General features: G+C 38.7%; 1 protein-coding gene across 12 annotated transcripts in view; it reads right to left on the bottom strand.

Moving 5' to 3' along the window:
- Positions 1-18,470, bottom strand: part of MAP7 (microtubule associated protein 7) — a 101,357-nt gene that overhangs the window by 23,592 nt on the left and 59,295 nt on the right. For 8 of the 12 annotated variants that reach the window (XM_032443632.1, XM_032443628.1, XM_032443629.1 and 5 more), the window contains 5 exons: positions 16,875-16,952; positions 8,199-8,362; positions 7,266-7,377; positions 6,280-6,366; positions 4,185-4,295 (listed from right to left, as the gene is read on the bottom strand). In XM_032443632.1, coding sequence (XP_032299523.1) covers positions 4,185-4,295; positions 6,280-6,366; positions 7,266-7,377; positions 8,199-8,362; positions 16,875-16,952 — 552 coding nt within the window. The remainder of the gene's footprint in view (positions 1-4,184; positions 4,296-6,279; positions 6,367-7,265; positions 7,378-8,198; positions 8,363-16,874; positions 16,953-18,470) is intronic. The other 4 variants (XM_015858372.2, XM_015858377.2, XM_015858376.2 and 1 more) reach the window with 2 other exon arrangements.

The raw sequence follows: 18,470 nt of genomic DNA, 5'->3' as shown, positions 1-18,470 counted from the left end.
TCCATGTTGCAAGAGAAATTAGGTTGTTTTACACCCCAGCATTCATTGGCCTTAGTTTAGTGTCACTGGCCAGAAAACTGCAACTTGATTGAGGTTTTTTGTTTGTTTCTTTGTTTGTTTGTTTAAATGAGGCACAGTCTCCAAAACATTCATCAGCATGACCTGCCCTGATAAACTACAGGCTAATTTGCATTTTTAAAGGCAGAGATCTCTTCTAAAAGCCATAAACCTTTAATCTACTCCACAATGAGACCCGTGAAAGTGGAGGCTGTTCTCAGTCTCATTCTATGAGAATATAACGGCCTAATCTGCTCTCAGTGCTTCTTTTCTTTTTCAGTTCTCAAACTGCTCACCTAAATTCTGCTAATTCAATAAGCATCATTAATATAGAAATATAGTGCTCTAAAACACAGCAGGCCTTCTGGATAAGAGTCCTTACATAATACAATACTGCCAGAGCCCTTTGTGATTAATAGCTCCATTCCCTGTTGGTACAGATTATACAGGGACACAAAATACCCTAAAGAGATCTTCATTGCAGCATACACATTATCATTACAGCAATGAGTTGCAACTTAACAAGGAAGAACAAGTTATAGGACTACCATTAAACTGGATTCATTAGTGGTGAAAATCTGCTTCTTCTCTGGGCACTGTGCTCAGTATCATCATATTTTAAATCTACTGCTGCAAGGCAGCAAATTCTTTTTTTTGTGGTCTCATCCTTTACTAGATGTTGAGTCTGGAGAAACTCTTCTGCCATATTTTAACACAAAGTCCATACAACTTATCAGAAGAAAACCAGTACTGCATGGAAATTGGCTCCACGCCTTAGAAAATGATCCCCTGAAATTTTAGGCCAATAGCACTACTATGCATACTAAGAGTTTCTTGGAATTCATCTGTATAGCTGCAAAGAAATGGTAAGTAAATGTCATGATGTAATCTGGTCCTGTGGGCCAGCTGCAAACAGAGTTTGCAGTCAGGAGTCAACAGACTTAACGAAGTCCAGTTGGCGACCCGTTACAAGTGGTGTCCCCCAGGGGTTGGTACTGGGGCCCATCTTGTTTAATATCTTTACTAATGACGTGGATGAGGGGATTGAGTGTACCCTCAGTAAGTTTGCTGATGACACCAAGATGGGAGGTGGTGTTGATCTGCCTGAGGGTAGGGACGTCCTTCAGAGGGATCTGGATAGGCTGGATCACTGGGCTGGGGTGAATGGGATGAGGTTCAACAAGGTTAAATGCCAGGTCCTGCACTTTGGCCACAACAACCCTATGCAATGCTATAGGCTTGGGGTTGAGTGGTTGGATGACTGCAGAGAGGAAAGGGACCTGGGCATGCTGGTTGATGCTTGGCTGAGCATGTGCCAACAGTGTGCAAAGGTGGCCAAGAGGGCCAATGCCATCCTGACCAGCATTAGAAATAGTGTGGCCAGCAGGAGCAGAGAGATGATCATCCCTCTGTACTCAGCACTGGTGAGGCCGCACCTCATGTATTGTGTTCAGTTTTGGGCCCCTCACTGCAAGAAAGACATTGAGGCCCTGGAGAGTGTCCAGAGAAGGGCAACAAAACTTGTGAGGGGTCTGGAGCACAAGTCTTATGAGGAGCAGCTCAGGGAGCTGGGATTGTTCAGTCTGGAGGAGGCTCAGAGGAGACCTTAATTGCACTCTATAACTTCCTGGAGGGAGGTTGTGATGAGGAAGGGTTTGACTTCTTCTTCCAGTGCCATGGAGCTGGCAACAGTGAATTGATCATAATCATCTATATTTACCTTCAGCATACACCAACTGAACACTAGGAAGTTATCATAGTAGCAGCAGAATACAAAGCAAGTAAGCAAATAGCAGCATCTGATAAGTACTAGCAACAGATGGGAGGCAGGGATTTAACAGGTCTTCTGATGAGGAACACAAAGGAAGGACTCTTACTAATATGTGGTGTTTGTCAGAGAGACACAAAAATGCAGTTAAATAGATGGGAAATAACTTGTGTCTTTAGATTCTCTTTCAGCAGCCCTTGAACTTCTAGAAAGGTGGCAGACAAAGGTGATGTAGTGATCAAGACCATCACCTCTCTAGAGAAAAAACTTTCACTACAGAGAGGAGGAAGAACACAACTACAGTACAAGTTCTGTTTTTTCAAAACTAAGAAAGCCATACCTTACCTACAGTACTATCCAATTGCTAAGTTTTTCTTAGAGAGCACCATTACCAGAATTTATAGATCAACAGAAACTTTCTCCAATTGAATGTATTTGTTCATATTCTGTTACAAAGTTTGGACTACTCAGACCACTCCTATCAGAACACAATGAAAAGCCTGTTCTAGCTGCCTCACTGTAAAATCATGATAAAGAGCTATGTAGCAGTAGTGAAGTTCAAAATAAATTAACTAGGCAAACCATTAATGAAAACTTCCACCTTTGGTCAGGCCATAATAAATCTTGTCCTTCAAATGGCAAAAAAAAATTAAAAATAAGCACTGCTTAACAGAAGGCATGTTCTTGATGACAGCTATAAGCCACTTAGGGTAAGCTTATCATCCTCATCTCCGCTTCCTTGTTTTGTAGGTAGGTGTATGTGTTACAGGCAAAACACAACCGGGTGCTCCCTGGAAGGCAAAAAAAGGAGCAGAGAAGCAGATGACTTCCTTAAGCACTTGCCTTAAGTTGTTGAGACCACTGGAGAGGTGAGCTGCACTTCTCCAGTTATGTGCTCAACTAGATTTGGGTATATGACTGCACAAGAAAAAGGACATTTACACCATTTCAGTTTCTTTTATGTCTTCTACTGACTGCATTATATAAGAGACTTCTGAGGACTTCTGTACTGGTTTTAATGAAGATGCCAAAGAAGGAATGCCTTGGCATTTAAAGTTTATGAAATATGGCCCCCACTTACCTATTCCTTCCCTTCACCCACCATTATACTGCCTAGTTCTCAGTCTATCTTGTGCAGAATTTGTTATAGGTAGTAAAAAACATTACAACTTGAGCTATATTCTACAAGAGACTATCCTTCATATTTAATCCCTTTCTTCCTCAGAGAATCATCCCTGGCAAGGAACAGTCATCAACTGGAAAAAAATATAGATATGTACAATCCTCAGAGGAACAAAATAAAACTGTTGGGGTTTCAACTTTTAGAGTAAAAAATAACTGGATTTCTAGAATAAAATTGTGCCCTAAGATAACACTATGTTTCACAAGTTACCAGACCTCATAACTTTGTTAACCTATAAGCATTAATATGGTGAGAGCAACCAGAAACAGGCATCCAAGCATGCACATAAAACATGGCACTTAAAACACACACATAATGATGTCAACTCAACCATTTCTGCAATACAACTAAAGATTCTCTCTAAAAATTGTTTCTGAAAATAGACACTTCTTTGGACTGAAAAGGGGCACAGCTTCTCAATAGGACAAAAAGTCCTTCCCAAGTATTTTTCTGTAAAGTTCTTTGCACAAGTTATACAAGAGACATTCTTTTATCACACTCCCTTTGGCTCAATGCTTCTACCCCATAAATCCTCAAAACAGAAGCAGCAATTCAGCTACATTGACTCACAGAAGCCTGATTGTTTATCAGTTGTGCAGAGTTGTAAACATGGAAAACATACATTGAAATAATAAAGCAATCTTTGAAAAGTAACTGGACTCAAAAAGTCAATAAACAGACACCACATGAAAAATACCCATAAACCGTCATTAAAAATAATCAGAAATGGTAGCAAAATAACTGCTTGGAAGCTTCATGCAACATGTATTCAGATATTCAAGAACGACTACCAAAATAAAACAAAAGCAAAATAATGACAGAATGGCATAACATAAATAAAAGGTCACAAACAATTGCATGCAGCATGGAGAGATGTATTCTTTCAATTGTTGTACCTCATTTACTAAAAACCTGACAGAAGCACCACTTTTATCATTTGCTGAAGTAAGATCGTTTAGGTAAGCTCTCTTGTTTTAAAAACAAGAAATACATATTTCTTCTCACAGGAAAAAGAAATGTTCAACCATTTACTTTTCACATTTGGAGATTTTCACTCCATTTAGATAAAGTACAGAAAATGACTTCAGACACTTGTTTTATGTGCAAAGCCATACATTAATATAGAACATTTTCTTTCTTGTTCTTTTTTTTTTTTTTTCCTCTTTGGAACTGTACCTCTGTCTGAAGAATTTAGTAATGTTGCAGATGAGGAGGAGAGCCGCTTGTTAATGACTGGATCAACATGTTTCGAAAGGTTCATTGTTGAAACAGACCGCCTGTCTGGATCTAAAACAAATGGAGATAATGCTAATTGACAGCCCACATGCAGTAATGCCAGTTTCTAGCTCACTAGTGGGAGGAGGAAAACATGACTAGGTCATTCCTGCTCTACCACAAGAACTTTCAAAATAGAACGGATTTCTCAGCAGACATTGTACAGATGACTCAAAGACTGGGCACAAAACCGTTCAATCCAAATTTCAAATGTTAAAATATTCTGTTCACTGATTATCATTCAATCAGGTTGCAACCCAAGGACTTCAACAGAAAATTTGAATCAGATACTGGTAGCCAGGATGGTATTTCCATGTTGCTTTCAATGTTCTCTGAAAAAGATGTGACACCTGACTCACAATAGAAGCTTTGGGGAAAGGATGGCATGCTTGGAAATGTGAAATCACTCAAGTAAAAGCCCTTAAAACCTGAATCAAAGGTGACATTTGACAGGGCACTGTCAGGCAGGAGGTCAGCACTGTGTTAACAAAATCCCAACAGATTAAGAGAAGGCTGGTACACATGGAGAGCAAGAGTAAGCACAGAAGAGATAATTAGAATGTCCTCATCTCTGTGAAAGTGCTAAATTTCCCATCACAGAGTTATCCTCCCCCTGCTGTGAATGAAGTTGCAGTTAGTCAATCCAAACCGCACACAGCTTAACAGATAAAGAAAATGAGTCTTTGTGGAAGACCGCAGTCTACTTGTCAAACATGTTTGGTATATATATACATATATATAATACTGAACGGATTTATTTTGCTTCTAGGCTTTATGGATTTTAGAACAGCATTATAGCATTTTCCTGTGCAACTGCTGCAGTCACCATGTGCACCCTACTGAGAAGTGATGATATGATACAGATCATATATACTGTGTGCACACGTACGCCATGGGAATGTTGCTAGCAATGGCAGAAGAGGAAGAACAAGCAGGACAGCCAGCTGTATGCTTTGTCTTCTATCTCAAAAATCAAACTAACAAAAAAAGCTAAGTGTATCAACTGTCTATCCTTCAGTGTAAATTCTATTTGGAAATCTGACAATCAGAAGATAGTGGAAGAGCCCATTACACTTTGAGCATGTACTGCAAATTCAGTGCTAGTTAGCAAAGAGTTTAACTGTGCTTTAGCAGATGCTTAATGCTCTGCTGATTCATATTCTCCATGTCCACAGGTAAGTCCACATGCTGTTCTGGAAGCAGATAAAAGACCAGGACACTGATAACATTGAGGATGCAGCTGCTGAAAGATTATTTGCTGTTCAGAACGGGAGACAGGATACTCGGGCTTCCCCTTAAATAGATCTTGGTCAGAACAGTATCTCACTACAGGATACACAAGAGGATACACAGTGTCTCACTACAGCAAAACAAAAATTCTACTTTTGGCTTAAAGAACATGCGTAAAACAACTTCTCGAAGATGACAAATGAGAACATGATAATGCCTCTTGCATTTGACATGGCACGCCAGTACTTCTCTTCATTCCGTGAATATTATTCAAATGAATGAAACTCAGCATGAAGATTTATGTGCAAGCATCGGCAATACGAAACTTACAAATGTAAAATAGGCCAAATGCAATCTGTGACCTAGAAGACTGCTGGTTTCTTTGTTATTAGAATCTGAGCAACAAATTCACCACGTATCTGCCTTCACGTGAAAAATAGATGTGAGTGATGTGCATGTGTAGTCCAGCAAAAGCATTTTAGAAAGAGATCAAAAGATTCAAATTACATCTCCTTGAATTCCAGTAGACAGAATATTGCATTTAATTTTAGGGAATTGTGCCAGATCTTTGGAGTCAGCTAGTAATAACTCTCCATATTAAAAATAAATAACAACAACAAAATCTGGGACTAAGAACAGTTCTAAACTATGAGCATGATGTTAAGCATGCACCGCAACTACATGAGGGTGGTTTATTTACTGATGATCTCATTTCCTGAGAACTAGCTATGGCTAAAGGAATCAACAAAGTACAGTGATGATATACCAGGTTTTCTAGCACCACCCAGAGATCTGAAATGGTGCTCCAGGCCTGCTAAATCGAGAAAGGTGAATGATGATTCAAAAAAATAACCTAGGGACAGAATGCAAGACAATGACTTTTAACAGTAAAGGAAATAAAAATCAAGTTATACAGACCTAATTAAAATAAATAAATGAATGAATAAAAAACAACTTCTATGATTTTATGAAAGATAACTATTCATTGAACTAATGTGGGATGAATTACATTTCAGATCATTCTTAACATTTTTCCCCCTTCTTGACAAAAGCCTGTACGCAATTAAAAGCATTTGTTAGAGTAGAAAGAGCAGCATTCTTTTTAAGTACCACTTTTCTGGTGAAAGAAATATAGAACAAGTTCTCTTTTTTGAACTTCAGTCCCATTTAACAGGGCACACACCAAATAATAACTGTCAGATTCAGTTAGAAAAGACAATTTAGGAGAAGATTATACAGCAAAAATTAAATTAATTTGCCCATCTAAGCTTTTTCAAGGGGAAAAAAAAAGGGGGGGGGGGGGGGGGGGGGGGGGGGGNCAGATAGTTTATTACAAATAATCAATTTGCTTCTTTCTGTTTTACTCTTGGTAATTAGTCACTTCCACCAGAACTATTTTTTGAGCCACAATATTTAACATTTGCACACAGTAGCTCACATCACAAAACCGACCTATCACAAGCACACAAACACATACACATACGAACAATAACAAAGCAGCAGAAGCGAGAAGCTGTAGCAAAATAGAAATGCAGAATTAGTCAAATCCCGAAACAAGTTTTCACTTTTGTTCAGATTTCTTCTTGTTACAAGAAGGTCAGAAACACGCCATTGCTAGCAATAATAAGATAAAGAGCAGAGAATTTAAACCACCGTATACCCAATCATCTTTCTTTGTAACGGAAGGAAAGTAAATTCCAGTTAACTGACAGGGCAGGGACACTGGCTAGCAAACCAGGCCTCCCTCTTTACCTGTGTTATTAATGCGGCTATGTAGCGCTCCTCCCCAGGACCACCTGTTTTGCTTTTGTTTTGGCTTCTGGCTTCTTTCAATTGTGCGACGTACAACAGCTTCATGTCGTTCCTTAAGTACAACAGGATAATACATTTGGATACTACCAGGTTTTTAACATGAATCCTCTCCAGCACTGCTACCCTCCCCACGGACAAAGCCTACCAGGCTTCTTTGAGTTGCACCCAGGCTTAAATGCTGCCTAATAAAGATACACACTCAGACAACTCATTCTAACTCTACAACTGGATTAAGCAATAACTAAGCCATAAATAAATTGAGCTATTAGCACTAATTTTGACAAAGTAAGGTGTATTGCAGACTTATGCAGAACTGCAGAGGAAAAAAACAGTGTCCCATTATGGCAACCACTGAACAAACACACGCCAGGGCTACTTCCCACTTTGAATCTCCCACCTATTCTTTCACTAGGATAGTGAGAGAGAATGAACAAAAAAATGCAATGATGAGCTGACTTACCTAGGAAGAAGGGGAGTTCTCAGCACAACTGAGACAAATCAGCGAGTAGCATCTTTCCTGTACACACTGTCTTGAAGGTTTTGTTAGAAAGCAACTAATACTTAGCTACCCTTAAAATGAACAGCTAAAAATTAGCTTACAGACATACAGAAGCCATACAATTTCTATTTTTCTGTTCAAGGTTGGTTAGTGTCACATACTATAACCTAGATATGCTCAACTTAACTGCAACAGACTCTCACAGGGCACTTTAAAACAAACGTGACTACGGCACAAAATCTTCTGTGTGCACTCTCATATTGACCAAGGCTCACGTTACATCTCTGCTGACAAGTTTAAAGGAAGAGGTCTGGCAGTACCATATCTTACAGAAAAAGCAAGCTGAGAAGTATTTTCATGACATTTCTTTTTACCTTATCTTCTTCTAGTCTCTGCCTTCGCTTTTCTTCTACAGCAGCCCGCCTTCTCTCTTCTTTTAATCTTTGTTCTTCTAGCTTCTTTTTGCGCTCCTCTAGGTGTTTTTCATAATGCTGTCGTGCTCTCTCTTCCCTTTCTAACCAGACAGTTTCTCTTGCAGCTAAGAAAAAAATCAGAAACAAAAGTATTAACACGCTATATGCGATGAAGACTTCAATACAGATTGGATAATCAAACTAAATTGAAAAATCTAAACTCATATTCTTAAGACATCCATAATTTCCTCTCTCTTCATGTGTTAAAACTTCACAGAGCCTGGTCACACACTCATGCCATTCAATCTCAGTATAATTACTGTGAACTGCCACCAGTAATGGTTACATTCTTTGATTATACAGTTTCCATGTGAAATAAACTATTTTTCATTAGTTTAAAATATGTAAACAAAACTATTTTGCATTAGTTTAAATTATGTAAACATTCAAGTCAGATGTATGTGTACAAACCACGCTAATTCTCTGTATTCTTTCACAGTAAGAAACATAAAACTCTATTACTACTATATAACTTTAATGATCAAAACATCTTTAGACTGGGGTGACAGCAGTAGTGGTTGGATTGTCAGCTGTACCAGCAGGTCACCTGAAGAAAATATTAACAACCAAAGAAGTCAGACTAAAGATGAGATTTAATGAGTTTAATGCGCTCTGAACAGCATTTCAGAAGTTCTAATCAAGGTCTTTTTTTTCCTTAGTCTGAAACACTATTTCTTAAATTTACAAAATTTATGCTTGAAAATGCTTGGAAAAAGAGCCAATCATTATAACCTTGTACTTCAAAGACAGCAACTCAACTCTGATGATGTTGCTCATGGTATGTTGCTCACAAAATAGAGGATTGGGTGAAACAAGGACCAATCTGGTTAAAGCCGAATTTTGTCCATGCCTTTTTCCTTCCAACAGTTTTAATTGTGGCTGGTGCAGGTTGGCTGGGGCAGACAGGAAGGCAGATATGCTGTTGAAGGGGCTTACTCAGTACCACCATCACAGGAGGCCTCAGGTGAGCAGAGGGGCTGCTGGGCAGGAAAGAGGAACACACACAGTGTGACAAAGCTTTCCTTTTCCCTTTGTTGTTTATCCACATGAAGCAAGGAAAGATCCTCTTCTGCTGTCTCTCACCATTGCTCTTTTTCTTGTTGTTAAAGCCTTTATGGCATTGGAATGCACTGCCCAGGGAGGTGGTGGAGTCACTGACCATGGGAGTGTTCAAGAAACGCTTGGATGTGGTGCTGATGAATATGATTTAGCTGGGAAGTATTGGTAATAGTTGGACTAGATGATCTTCTAGGTCTTTTCCAACCTTGATGATTCTGTGATTCTGTGATTTATTAGGGCTTCTCAGTCTAGCTCTCTCTTTTCTCAGTCTGCACTCTGTGATCACATTGGGCGGACAGTTTACCTGAGCTGAGAGCTCAATCTTTCTCAGTCTTTCCAGCCTCTATCTTCTCTGACTTTACAATACTGACCTCAGCAATAGCTTTCTCCTTTGACCACTGCTTCACCTCTCCTCACTGCCAGCTCCACACTAAGCCTGATCTCCTCCTTGCTGCATTAGCAGAAAAACGGATCAGTGTTGCTTTAACCATACCCAAAAAAACGAATGTTCCTGCACTCCACAAAAATGGCTGACTGAATGAATTAAAAGGTGAACTTCAGAACTGTAATTACAGCTGAAGTTAATGTCAGATTCTCCTAGCTGACATCTCCCCATTAGCCATGCTCTGAGGGACATGCATACAGCAATTTTTAAACTAATCTTCCTTAAATACTTTCTTTTTTCTTTTATTTATTTATTTATTTATTTATTTGGTCTTATAAACCCCTCTGGCACTATTGAGTCCTCTGAGGACACCTCAAAATGACTCAGATGCTGATGTCACTGATCCTTAGTTTCTGTGGGGCTTCTGATCATGGAAATGTTGGATAAAGTTCTGTCCACACTCTATCAAAGTGCAGAATAAACCAGAAAGAATTCACCAACAGAATAAATGCATAATTTTTACTAATGTGAAATTGTACCAACGATCATTTTCACACGGAAGAACACAAATTGTGATGTGATTTTTAAAATATTGTTTTAAAGCAAATACATTGTCAGCATTAAGAATTCAGCAGATGTAGCCAAAATGAAACTCAGGCATATTCTAAAACCTAAGATTAATACCATATTTCCTTAAGTGAGAAGTTAACTGGGATGCCACGTTTACCATGTTTTGTTCTCCATGCCAGAAACTACACCAGCCATGTGTCCTTGTTGGGACTGTAATTGCAGAAAAAAAAGGCCAGCAACTAATCAGGATTAATGCAGATAACATATGCACAGACACAAGTCTTTAAAGAAGTTTGCTTGTGGCTCAGGGACTGGAGATACTGGAAAGTAAAAGTTTTCTTTGCACTATTCAAAGCTACCAGAATTAAAACAAATTCAAAATCCCAGTTACTTTCCTTGGATAAAAGCATCTTTATTTTCTTTTCAGTTTTTGAGAATGAGATCTAGGTTAAGAAATGTGCCCAGAGACAAACTAGCATCAACTAAGTTTCATCCACACCACTAGATGTTCACCTTCCAAAAACAGTGACAGTACTCAAACACATTAGGAAAAGTCTAGGGGCTTTCCCTGCCAATTCCTAAACCTTGCCTGGGAATCAGTTAGAAAAAAGTTGTCTGGATCCAAAACCTTGCCAGGAACCATTGTAACAGTTCAACAGTAAGAACAAAAGAACAACTAAGTTTTAGTAGTGAAGAATGTTCCTGAGCACTGTTCAGTTTGCCAATGCAGATGTAGTCAGTGTGGCAGTGTTAGGGTTGAAGGCCCTCTGTAGAAAAAGCACCAACTTGTATTAAGCTTTTCTTCTCTGTCCAGGCCCTCTACTATGATTTTCGTCACAAACAGCCCTGGCAAGCTTCACACACAGCCAAGAGTGCCAAGCACAGCCAGTCAGCCTGACGTGTGGGCTCAAAGAAAAGAAGGCATTGTGTCAAGCTGGAGCTAAGACAAGCATGACAGCATCACTCTGCTCCAAGAACAGCCCCATCTGACAGCTAACACCCTTACCTTCCACTGCCCCTCTGCCAAGACCCAAGAGCATCTCACAGAGATGCAATAATTGTGCTTTAAAGAATAGATGTTTAATTAACAGACTCTATTGGACAGAGTGAGAGCAGAAACAGAGAAAGAAAACATGGGTACTGGAAGAATTATTTATAGAATAGAATCAAGTAAAGATTATCTGAACAATCTTTTAAAGGTATGTGCCTATCAACAAATATTAGGTATGGTCAGGAGATTAAAATAATTGAAGTAATTGCTTTGCAGCCATGCTTCTTTTCTGCCCACATTAGAAAACAAGGCTAGGAGAAAATAAAGCTGAAAGGAAACCAAAAAATCAATGCAGCTTGTTAGTAATGGAAAATACGAGTCACATATAGAAAAAGCCAAAGCATTCAACTTTTGGAAGTTTAAGGTTGACATCTGAAGAAGAAATGAAAAGAAAAAGAAAGTAAATAAGAATTCTTTATTCTGGATGGATGCTATTTCAGCTGATATTTCTATCTCTCTGTGTGCTTTCCACATTTTCTTGTGAAAGTTCCAGAACTGAACAAGAATATACTAAGGTGAAAGGAGCATTTATTTAGTAGCCTGTTTATTCTTATTGATTAGGTAGCATAACATGACCCTCAGATAATGCTAGTGCCACTACACATTTGTGGACAACAAAAACTGCGGCACTCATCTTTTCTATTCTCTTAACTCTCATTAAAAAGAAAAAGAGGTACTCAGGCACTCCGGTGCAGTAAGTAAAATAACACTGCTAAAATACCACTGCCAGACACAAGGAAATACAACTGTTGAACACACCAACCCATTACAGAACAGTGAAAGCCACATATACAGTATAGCAAAGCTAGAAAAAAATAATTGAGGTAGAGAGAAAGCAGAAGCAGGAGAAGTTAAAAGTCTTGATAAAGAAACTAGCTGTTAGACTGGTACTCCATGTGTTACAAACAGAAGGGTGTGAAAAAGTTAATTTTCATCAGAAGATAAATAATGCACCTTCCTCCTGTTCAAGGTACTCAAAGTATAAAGCAAACTTCCCAAGATCTCTGCCATCATTTGACAGAAGCCAATACTCTGTTTTGGGGAAGAATTTCTCTTGATGCATGACAAAGTCTCAACTTCTGCATACTAGGGCGGCTTTGCTAAACCTGGCAGATCCCCTGAATAAAAAAAAGATGAATTAAGTTTAAATCCCACTTCTAATTCTATAGAAATAAAACACCCTGCCTGCATTTGATTTACTGCTGTGAGGCAAATGTCCCAGAATTAATAAAATCCAACTCTACTAATTTCAGCAAGACCCACAGTTATATAACAACATTATGCAACTTGATATTTATTTAACATGGACAGCGTTGATGTTTCTTTGCTTTGGTTCACATGACATGAGTGACTGATTATCTAGATTCTGCACTGAATAAAAATGAAGCTTGCACTCTATTGTAAAATCCACTACTTTTCCATACTACGACATAAATCTCAAGAGACAGCTCCATTAGCAGACAAATACACAGATGAAAGCACAACACAACTTTCAATTTTCTTGTTAGTTTTAGCTAATTCTTCATGCAAGGACACACGAAGACGCACATCACGGGGACATGCAGAACTCTCCCTTTTAGAAATGAAAGTTTCTACATCAATTAATTTTTAAAAACCCTACTGCTTTCACATAGCTGTAATGTCACACAAAAGGAAATGTTTCTCATCAGAAGGGACATCATTCCAGCAACAGATGTTTATTTGTCAATAGCTGGGAAATCAGGGTTCAGGAAGGAAAAGTATACCTCTCTGCACTACAGCAGAACTGTTGTCACAATACAATGAACAACCTTAAAAAAAAAAAAAAGTAATAATAATAATTCAAGATATGGAAGCATCATTTATGGCAGTTTCACTAAATTGGATAGGTAACATCCATTTGCTCTGGATACTGGAGAGTCTAAGCCTACGAATCCCACAAATCTCAATCCCAGAAGCAGGTTTTTAGGAATAAGCAAACATTACGTCATGTTACATCCTTAGCAAAGCCAGAACCAAAGATTTAGTCTTTAGTTTTCTAGAAAAACACACACACACCTAATAAAACATCTCTATCAATTCATGCATGGCTTGTACATAGTTAAAACATGTTGCTGAGAAAGGATGTTAATATAAGTAAAACCTAGATGGCAATACATAAGAGCTCTCCAGGTCAGAAAAAGAAGTATAATTCTAGCTGGAGTCACAATACAGTTTTATGAAATTACAGAATCTACAAAACAGGAATAAAGACTTTGTTTTCTCAAGAAATGCCACTTAAAATATTGCTGTTAAAAATTTCTATTTTATACCAGGCAACGGAACGAGTTGCCCAGGGAGGTAGTGGCATCTCTGTCCCTGCAGGTATTGAAGAAATACATAGATACTGTACTCAGAAACATTGTTTAGTGGGAAATACTGGTGATGGTTGGATGGCTGGACTGGGTGATCTTGGAGGTCTTTTCCAACCTTGATGACTCTATGATTCTATGACACAGGATCGAACATAGACACAACACCAACTAAACTTAGGGTAACAGGTTTGGGGAAAGGTCTCAGCACCTATTTATTTCCGACACTACTGCTGGAAAGAAAAATCCAATAGCAGTTCTTCTGAGAGGCTGATCCCTGCGCACACTAGTACACATTAACAGAAAAAGTGGACATTTTAAAGTATAGCCAGAGCTTCTCTGGAGCTCTAAATAACTCTTCATCCTCTTTCCTTACTCTGTGGCTTTCCTGGAGATGCTCCTAGCTCACATTAGATGCACTGCTAAGGAAAGAATGCAAAGAGCAGTCAAACCCAAGTTGCTATGTGAACTCTTGAGTGTTATTACTTGTAAGGATGACTAAGAACATAAGATCTTGACAAGTAACTTTTCTATATATATTTGCCTTCAGCACCATTAAGTCAGTGCACTAAGTGTAGTGACTAATTTCTGTCCCTGTTTATTTTTCTCATACAGCATAAGAAATTATGTATCAGGATAGCCTGAGTTGGTTAATAATGCATGATAGGCAGGTAATGAAAATCAATCTGCATCTTGAACAGGCTTTGAGATAATGGAGCCAATTCCCCAGGACCCAAAGACCTCTCTGGCCCAGAGAAAGCTGCCTTCAGACTATGAGAACTTTGCTCTCATTAAGGAAGTACAGGTGCAGATTGAGTGGAGAATGGCTTGAGCGCAGCCTTGAGGAGAAGGATTTGGGGGTGTTGTGTTCCAGCAATGTACACTTGCAGTCTAGAAGGTCAACTGTATCCTGGGCTGCACCAAGAGAAGCATGACCAGAAGGTCAAGGGTGGTGATTCTGCCACTCTGCCCCCTGAGACCTCAACCTGGAATATTACATACAGTTCTGGGGCCCCCAACTTAAGAAGGACACTGAGCTGTTGGAGTGGGTCTGGAGGAGGGTCACAAAAATGACCAGAGGGGTGGAGCACCTTCCCTATGCAAAGAGGCTGAGATATCGGGACTCTTCAGCCTGGAGAAGAGAAGGCTCTGGAGGGACCTTATAGCAACCTTCTCATACCTGAAGGGGGCCTACAGGAAAGCTGGGGAGGGACTTTTTTTTATAAAGGCATGTAGTGACAGGAAAAGGGGAAATGGTTTTAAACTGGAAGAGAGTAGATTTCAACTAGATATTAGGAATAAATTCTTTATTGTTAGGGTAGTGAGACCCTGGAACAGGTTACCCAGTGAGGCTGTTGATGCCCCCCTCCCTTAAAGTATTCAAGGTCAGGCTGGATGGGAGCAATCTGATCTAGAGGGAGATGTCCCTGCCCATAGCAGGGGATTGGAACTAGATGTTCTTAAACTTGTCCCTTCCAACCCAAGACATTCTATGAGTATCTCACTGTGTTAAAGGAGCACTGAAATTGACAATAATACTCATCTGAAACAGTACCCAGGATTTTCAATTTCTGATGCTCAGGTTCTTTCTGACTTCTAGTGCCGCACAGTCATCATCCAGTAGTGTGTGCAGGGTGAGACATACTTACATTCCCCACCTCTGCAACTGCACTAGTAAAACATGCAACACAACACTGCTATCAATTAACCAGCAACAACAGGGTCCTGCTTGAAGCTGAGACCTTGGCTCACCTGATGCAACTCTTGCTGTTTACACGAGGAAGTACACATTTGTTGGTTAAATTCTGTGTGTTTTTCTAATCATACACAGGATGCCAAAGAGGAAGATCAGGTGTATAACAAATACTGGATATTTATCTTTTGGGTTGCCCCTGGTTAAGAAGTTTAAAGTTAAATATCTGTAACTCACAAACGTAATGAGAAATGAAGGTGTGTAGTACTATTTAACACCTAAATGCTTTGAGGAGAGCAGAAGAAGTGTTCAAACAGTGGGGAAAACAAACAAAAAATCCAGCCACACTTCCACTGTGAGCATATTTTGAAACACTGCATATAAACTGTTACATGCAACATCAAAATAATACTGTCCCTATAAACTTAAATTTGTTTGCCAGCATTGAAGGCTTAATTTTTCAGCTTTATGAACCAAAATACACCAGGGACAAGTAATTTTTTTCTTGAATAAATAAGAAAAAACAAACAAAAAACCCACAAGAATTAATAATCAATATTTTATGCACAAGTAGCTTCTCCATTTGTGTACATCTCAGTTAAAAAAAAAAAAAAAATTTTCAATTGTGAGATGCAAAACCATTCGAAGAAAAGTGGAAAAATATTTTGAACACATCAAAACAAGATAAACTTCTTTCACTGTATTTTCAAGCATAACTAGCAGTCCAATTAAAGTGGACGCAAATGGACAGTAAATCACATTTTTGGCAAAGTATAAATACCTGCAGCAATAAGCAAGACCATGCAAATTCTATTATACCTATAAAGTATCCCTACCAGCACAACATATCAGTGTTATACATTTCAGGCTTCCAAGAAGGGGCTGTGGATTCAGGTTTTTCTCTCATTAAGTTCATGCTTCTCAGTCTGCTGGCATCACCTTCACCAAGATGAAAACGAACCTCTAGCTTTGAACCTCTAACCTGACCCCCATATTTATCCCATATGTTATTGTGATTTTTTTTTTTTTAATTTGTTTTGTTTTTCTAGGATTGTGAGGAGGAACAAGTTATTTAGCCAAAGGACAAGGACATCTGCTTAGTTTCAATCCTTCCCAAGCAGAGAGGTCAGCTAGTGGCACTGCCCTTCTTTACTGTCTGTGGAGAAGGAAGCCAGAAGCACCATATGACTGGAATGTCAAAGCAAGATGGAGTAGCATCTTCAGGATTTGATATCCAGTAGGTATAGCAATTCGTTTTTTGCTAATTTGATAGTCCTTCTGCTGCCACACTCTGTATACTGCCCATCAGTAGCTACTTGTCAAGCAATCTTTACCTAAGAATTCACTTCAATAATGTTATGCGTACTCATGAACAGGTGACACCGTATATTATATTGAGCAATACTTGACACATATTCAAGGTTTAATTCACAAAAAGAAGAAGAAAAATACCCAAATTTATATAGAAATGACATAGAGTAGGGCTTACCTAGTTGTTTTTCTCGTTCTTCTCTCCTTTCTCTAGCAAGCCGTTGCCTGTCATCAACCTTCAGTACTGGTGGATGGTCTGCAAATGGAAGGGGGGAAATATTAATCCTACTGCACAAAATAAAACAGCAACATAAGAAAGCTAATGGGGAAATGACCACCAAACAATCAAAAAAATCAAGCCAGTTCTATTTCACAAGGTTGAAGAAGCTCAGTACCTATGCACAACTGGTTGGATCAAACACTATTAGTTCTGGTCGAACTTCTGAAGAGTAAGAATTGAGTTAGCATGATATTGATCTCCTACTGATACTGTGTGCATGTGTGTTAAAAGCTATGGCAGACACATTAAGATGCCACTGGATTACAGTGATAAGATCAAGGATAATACAAAAAAATCTGTGTCAGAGCCTTAGGCTTAACTAAAAATTCAGATTTGGTTGGAAAAAATATTACTTGGTAAGTGCAACAAAATGAGTTATCAGGAAAACAACAAAATGCTAAGCAGCTAACATCAGACTTCCAGTCTCAGCAGTGGAGCCAAAGACCAAATAGGAACAAAATCTTAGTTCCTGATTCATCCCAGCATGCTGCCAAAACTAATTTCCTACTCATCTTCAGCCTATTCTGTAAACTTGGAAAGCTTTTGATTTTATGATTTTTCACTAACACTGAGAAAGTCTGCTTTGAACAAAACATAAGCAACCAAAACAACCACACAAAAACCAGAAAAGTTTTCAGTGTATAATGAAATGTCTTGATTTATTCTTATACTGATGGGAATTCAATTCTTTTAATATTTCATTTTAAAGTGAAGAACTATGTAGAACTTCTAGAACTGCAGAAGTGTACTATATATAAACTATATAGTATACATGTAGTATAACAATACATATATAACTATATATATGTATAAAGTAATAAGTTTTTATTCATTCAATGTGAATACCAACAAGCAATCTGTACAAACATGCCAAGTCCATCTATTTGTGCGTATAGGCTGCATAAGAAGGAAAAAAGTTACTAGCAAAACTATGTCATAAAAATGAGGTTTGAAAAGAAGAAAAGTATTTGTACAATAAATCACTGAAGTGAGGATGTGTTGGACTGATTTTTATGCAGTCATCTGAATGAGACAGAAGTCAGTACTATGCATTTCATACTCCAGCAGAACTGTCTGCATCAAGATGACAGGACTTCCTTGCATGGAAGAATCCAGATAGCTAGTTTCAGTTTAGTGACTTCTAAACTCTCTTTGGTGAAAAACAACTAACTCAATGATGATCAGATAAAACAGCCTCATCTAATGTTGTTAGCATCAATGCAAAGAGCAGCAGGGAAAAATCCCAGGGCATGATTTTTAGGAAGACAAACATTTTGGCCCCAACGAAAGGTACAAAAGATGAAAAAGTCACCAGTAAAGTGAAAGATAATCCATCACCCAGTTACAGATCAAACCTTTAAAGCTGGTTAAACAGCACACAGTGCTGCCATTTATGTAACTACTGCTAGCCATGCCAGTGCATAGATTTGTCCCGTGTACAGTGCAAAGTCACACTTGGTTGATATTAAAGAGCACAGTGGCTTGCATGCTGCC

This window comes from Coturnix japonica, chromosome 3 (genome assembly GCF_001577835.2).
Source record: "Coturnix japonica isolate 7356 chromosome 3, Coturnix japonica 2.1, whole genome shotgun sequence".
In the NCBI taxonomy this organism is placed as follows: domain Eukaryota; kingdom Metazoa; phylum Chordata; class Aves; order Galliformes; family Phasianidae; genus Coturnix; species Coturnix japonica.
Note: the sequence above shows the minus strand (reverse complement) of the source record. Positions and strands in the feature narration are given on the sequence as shown.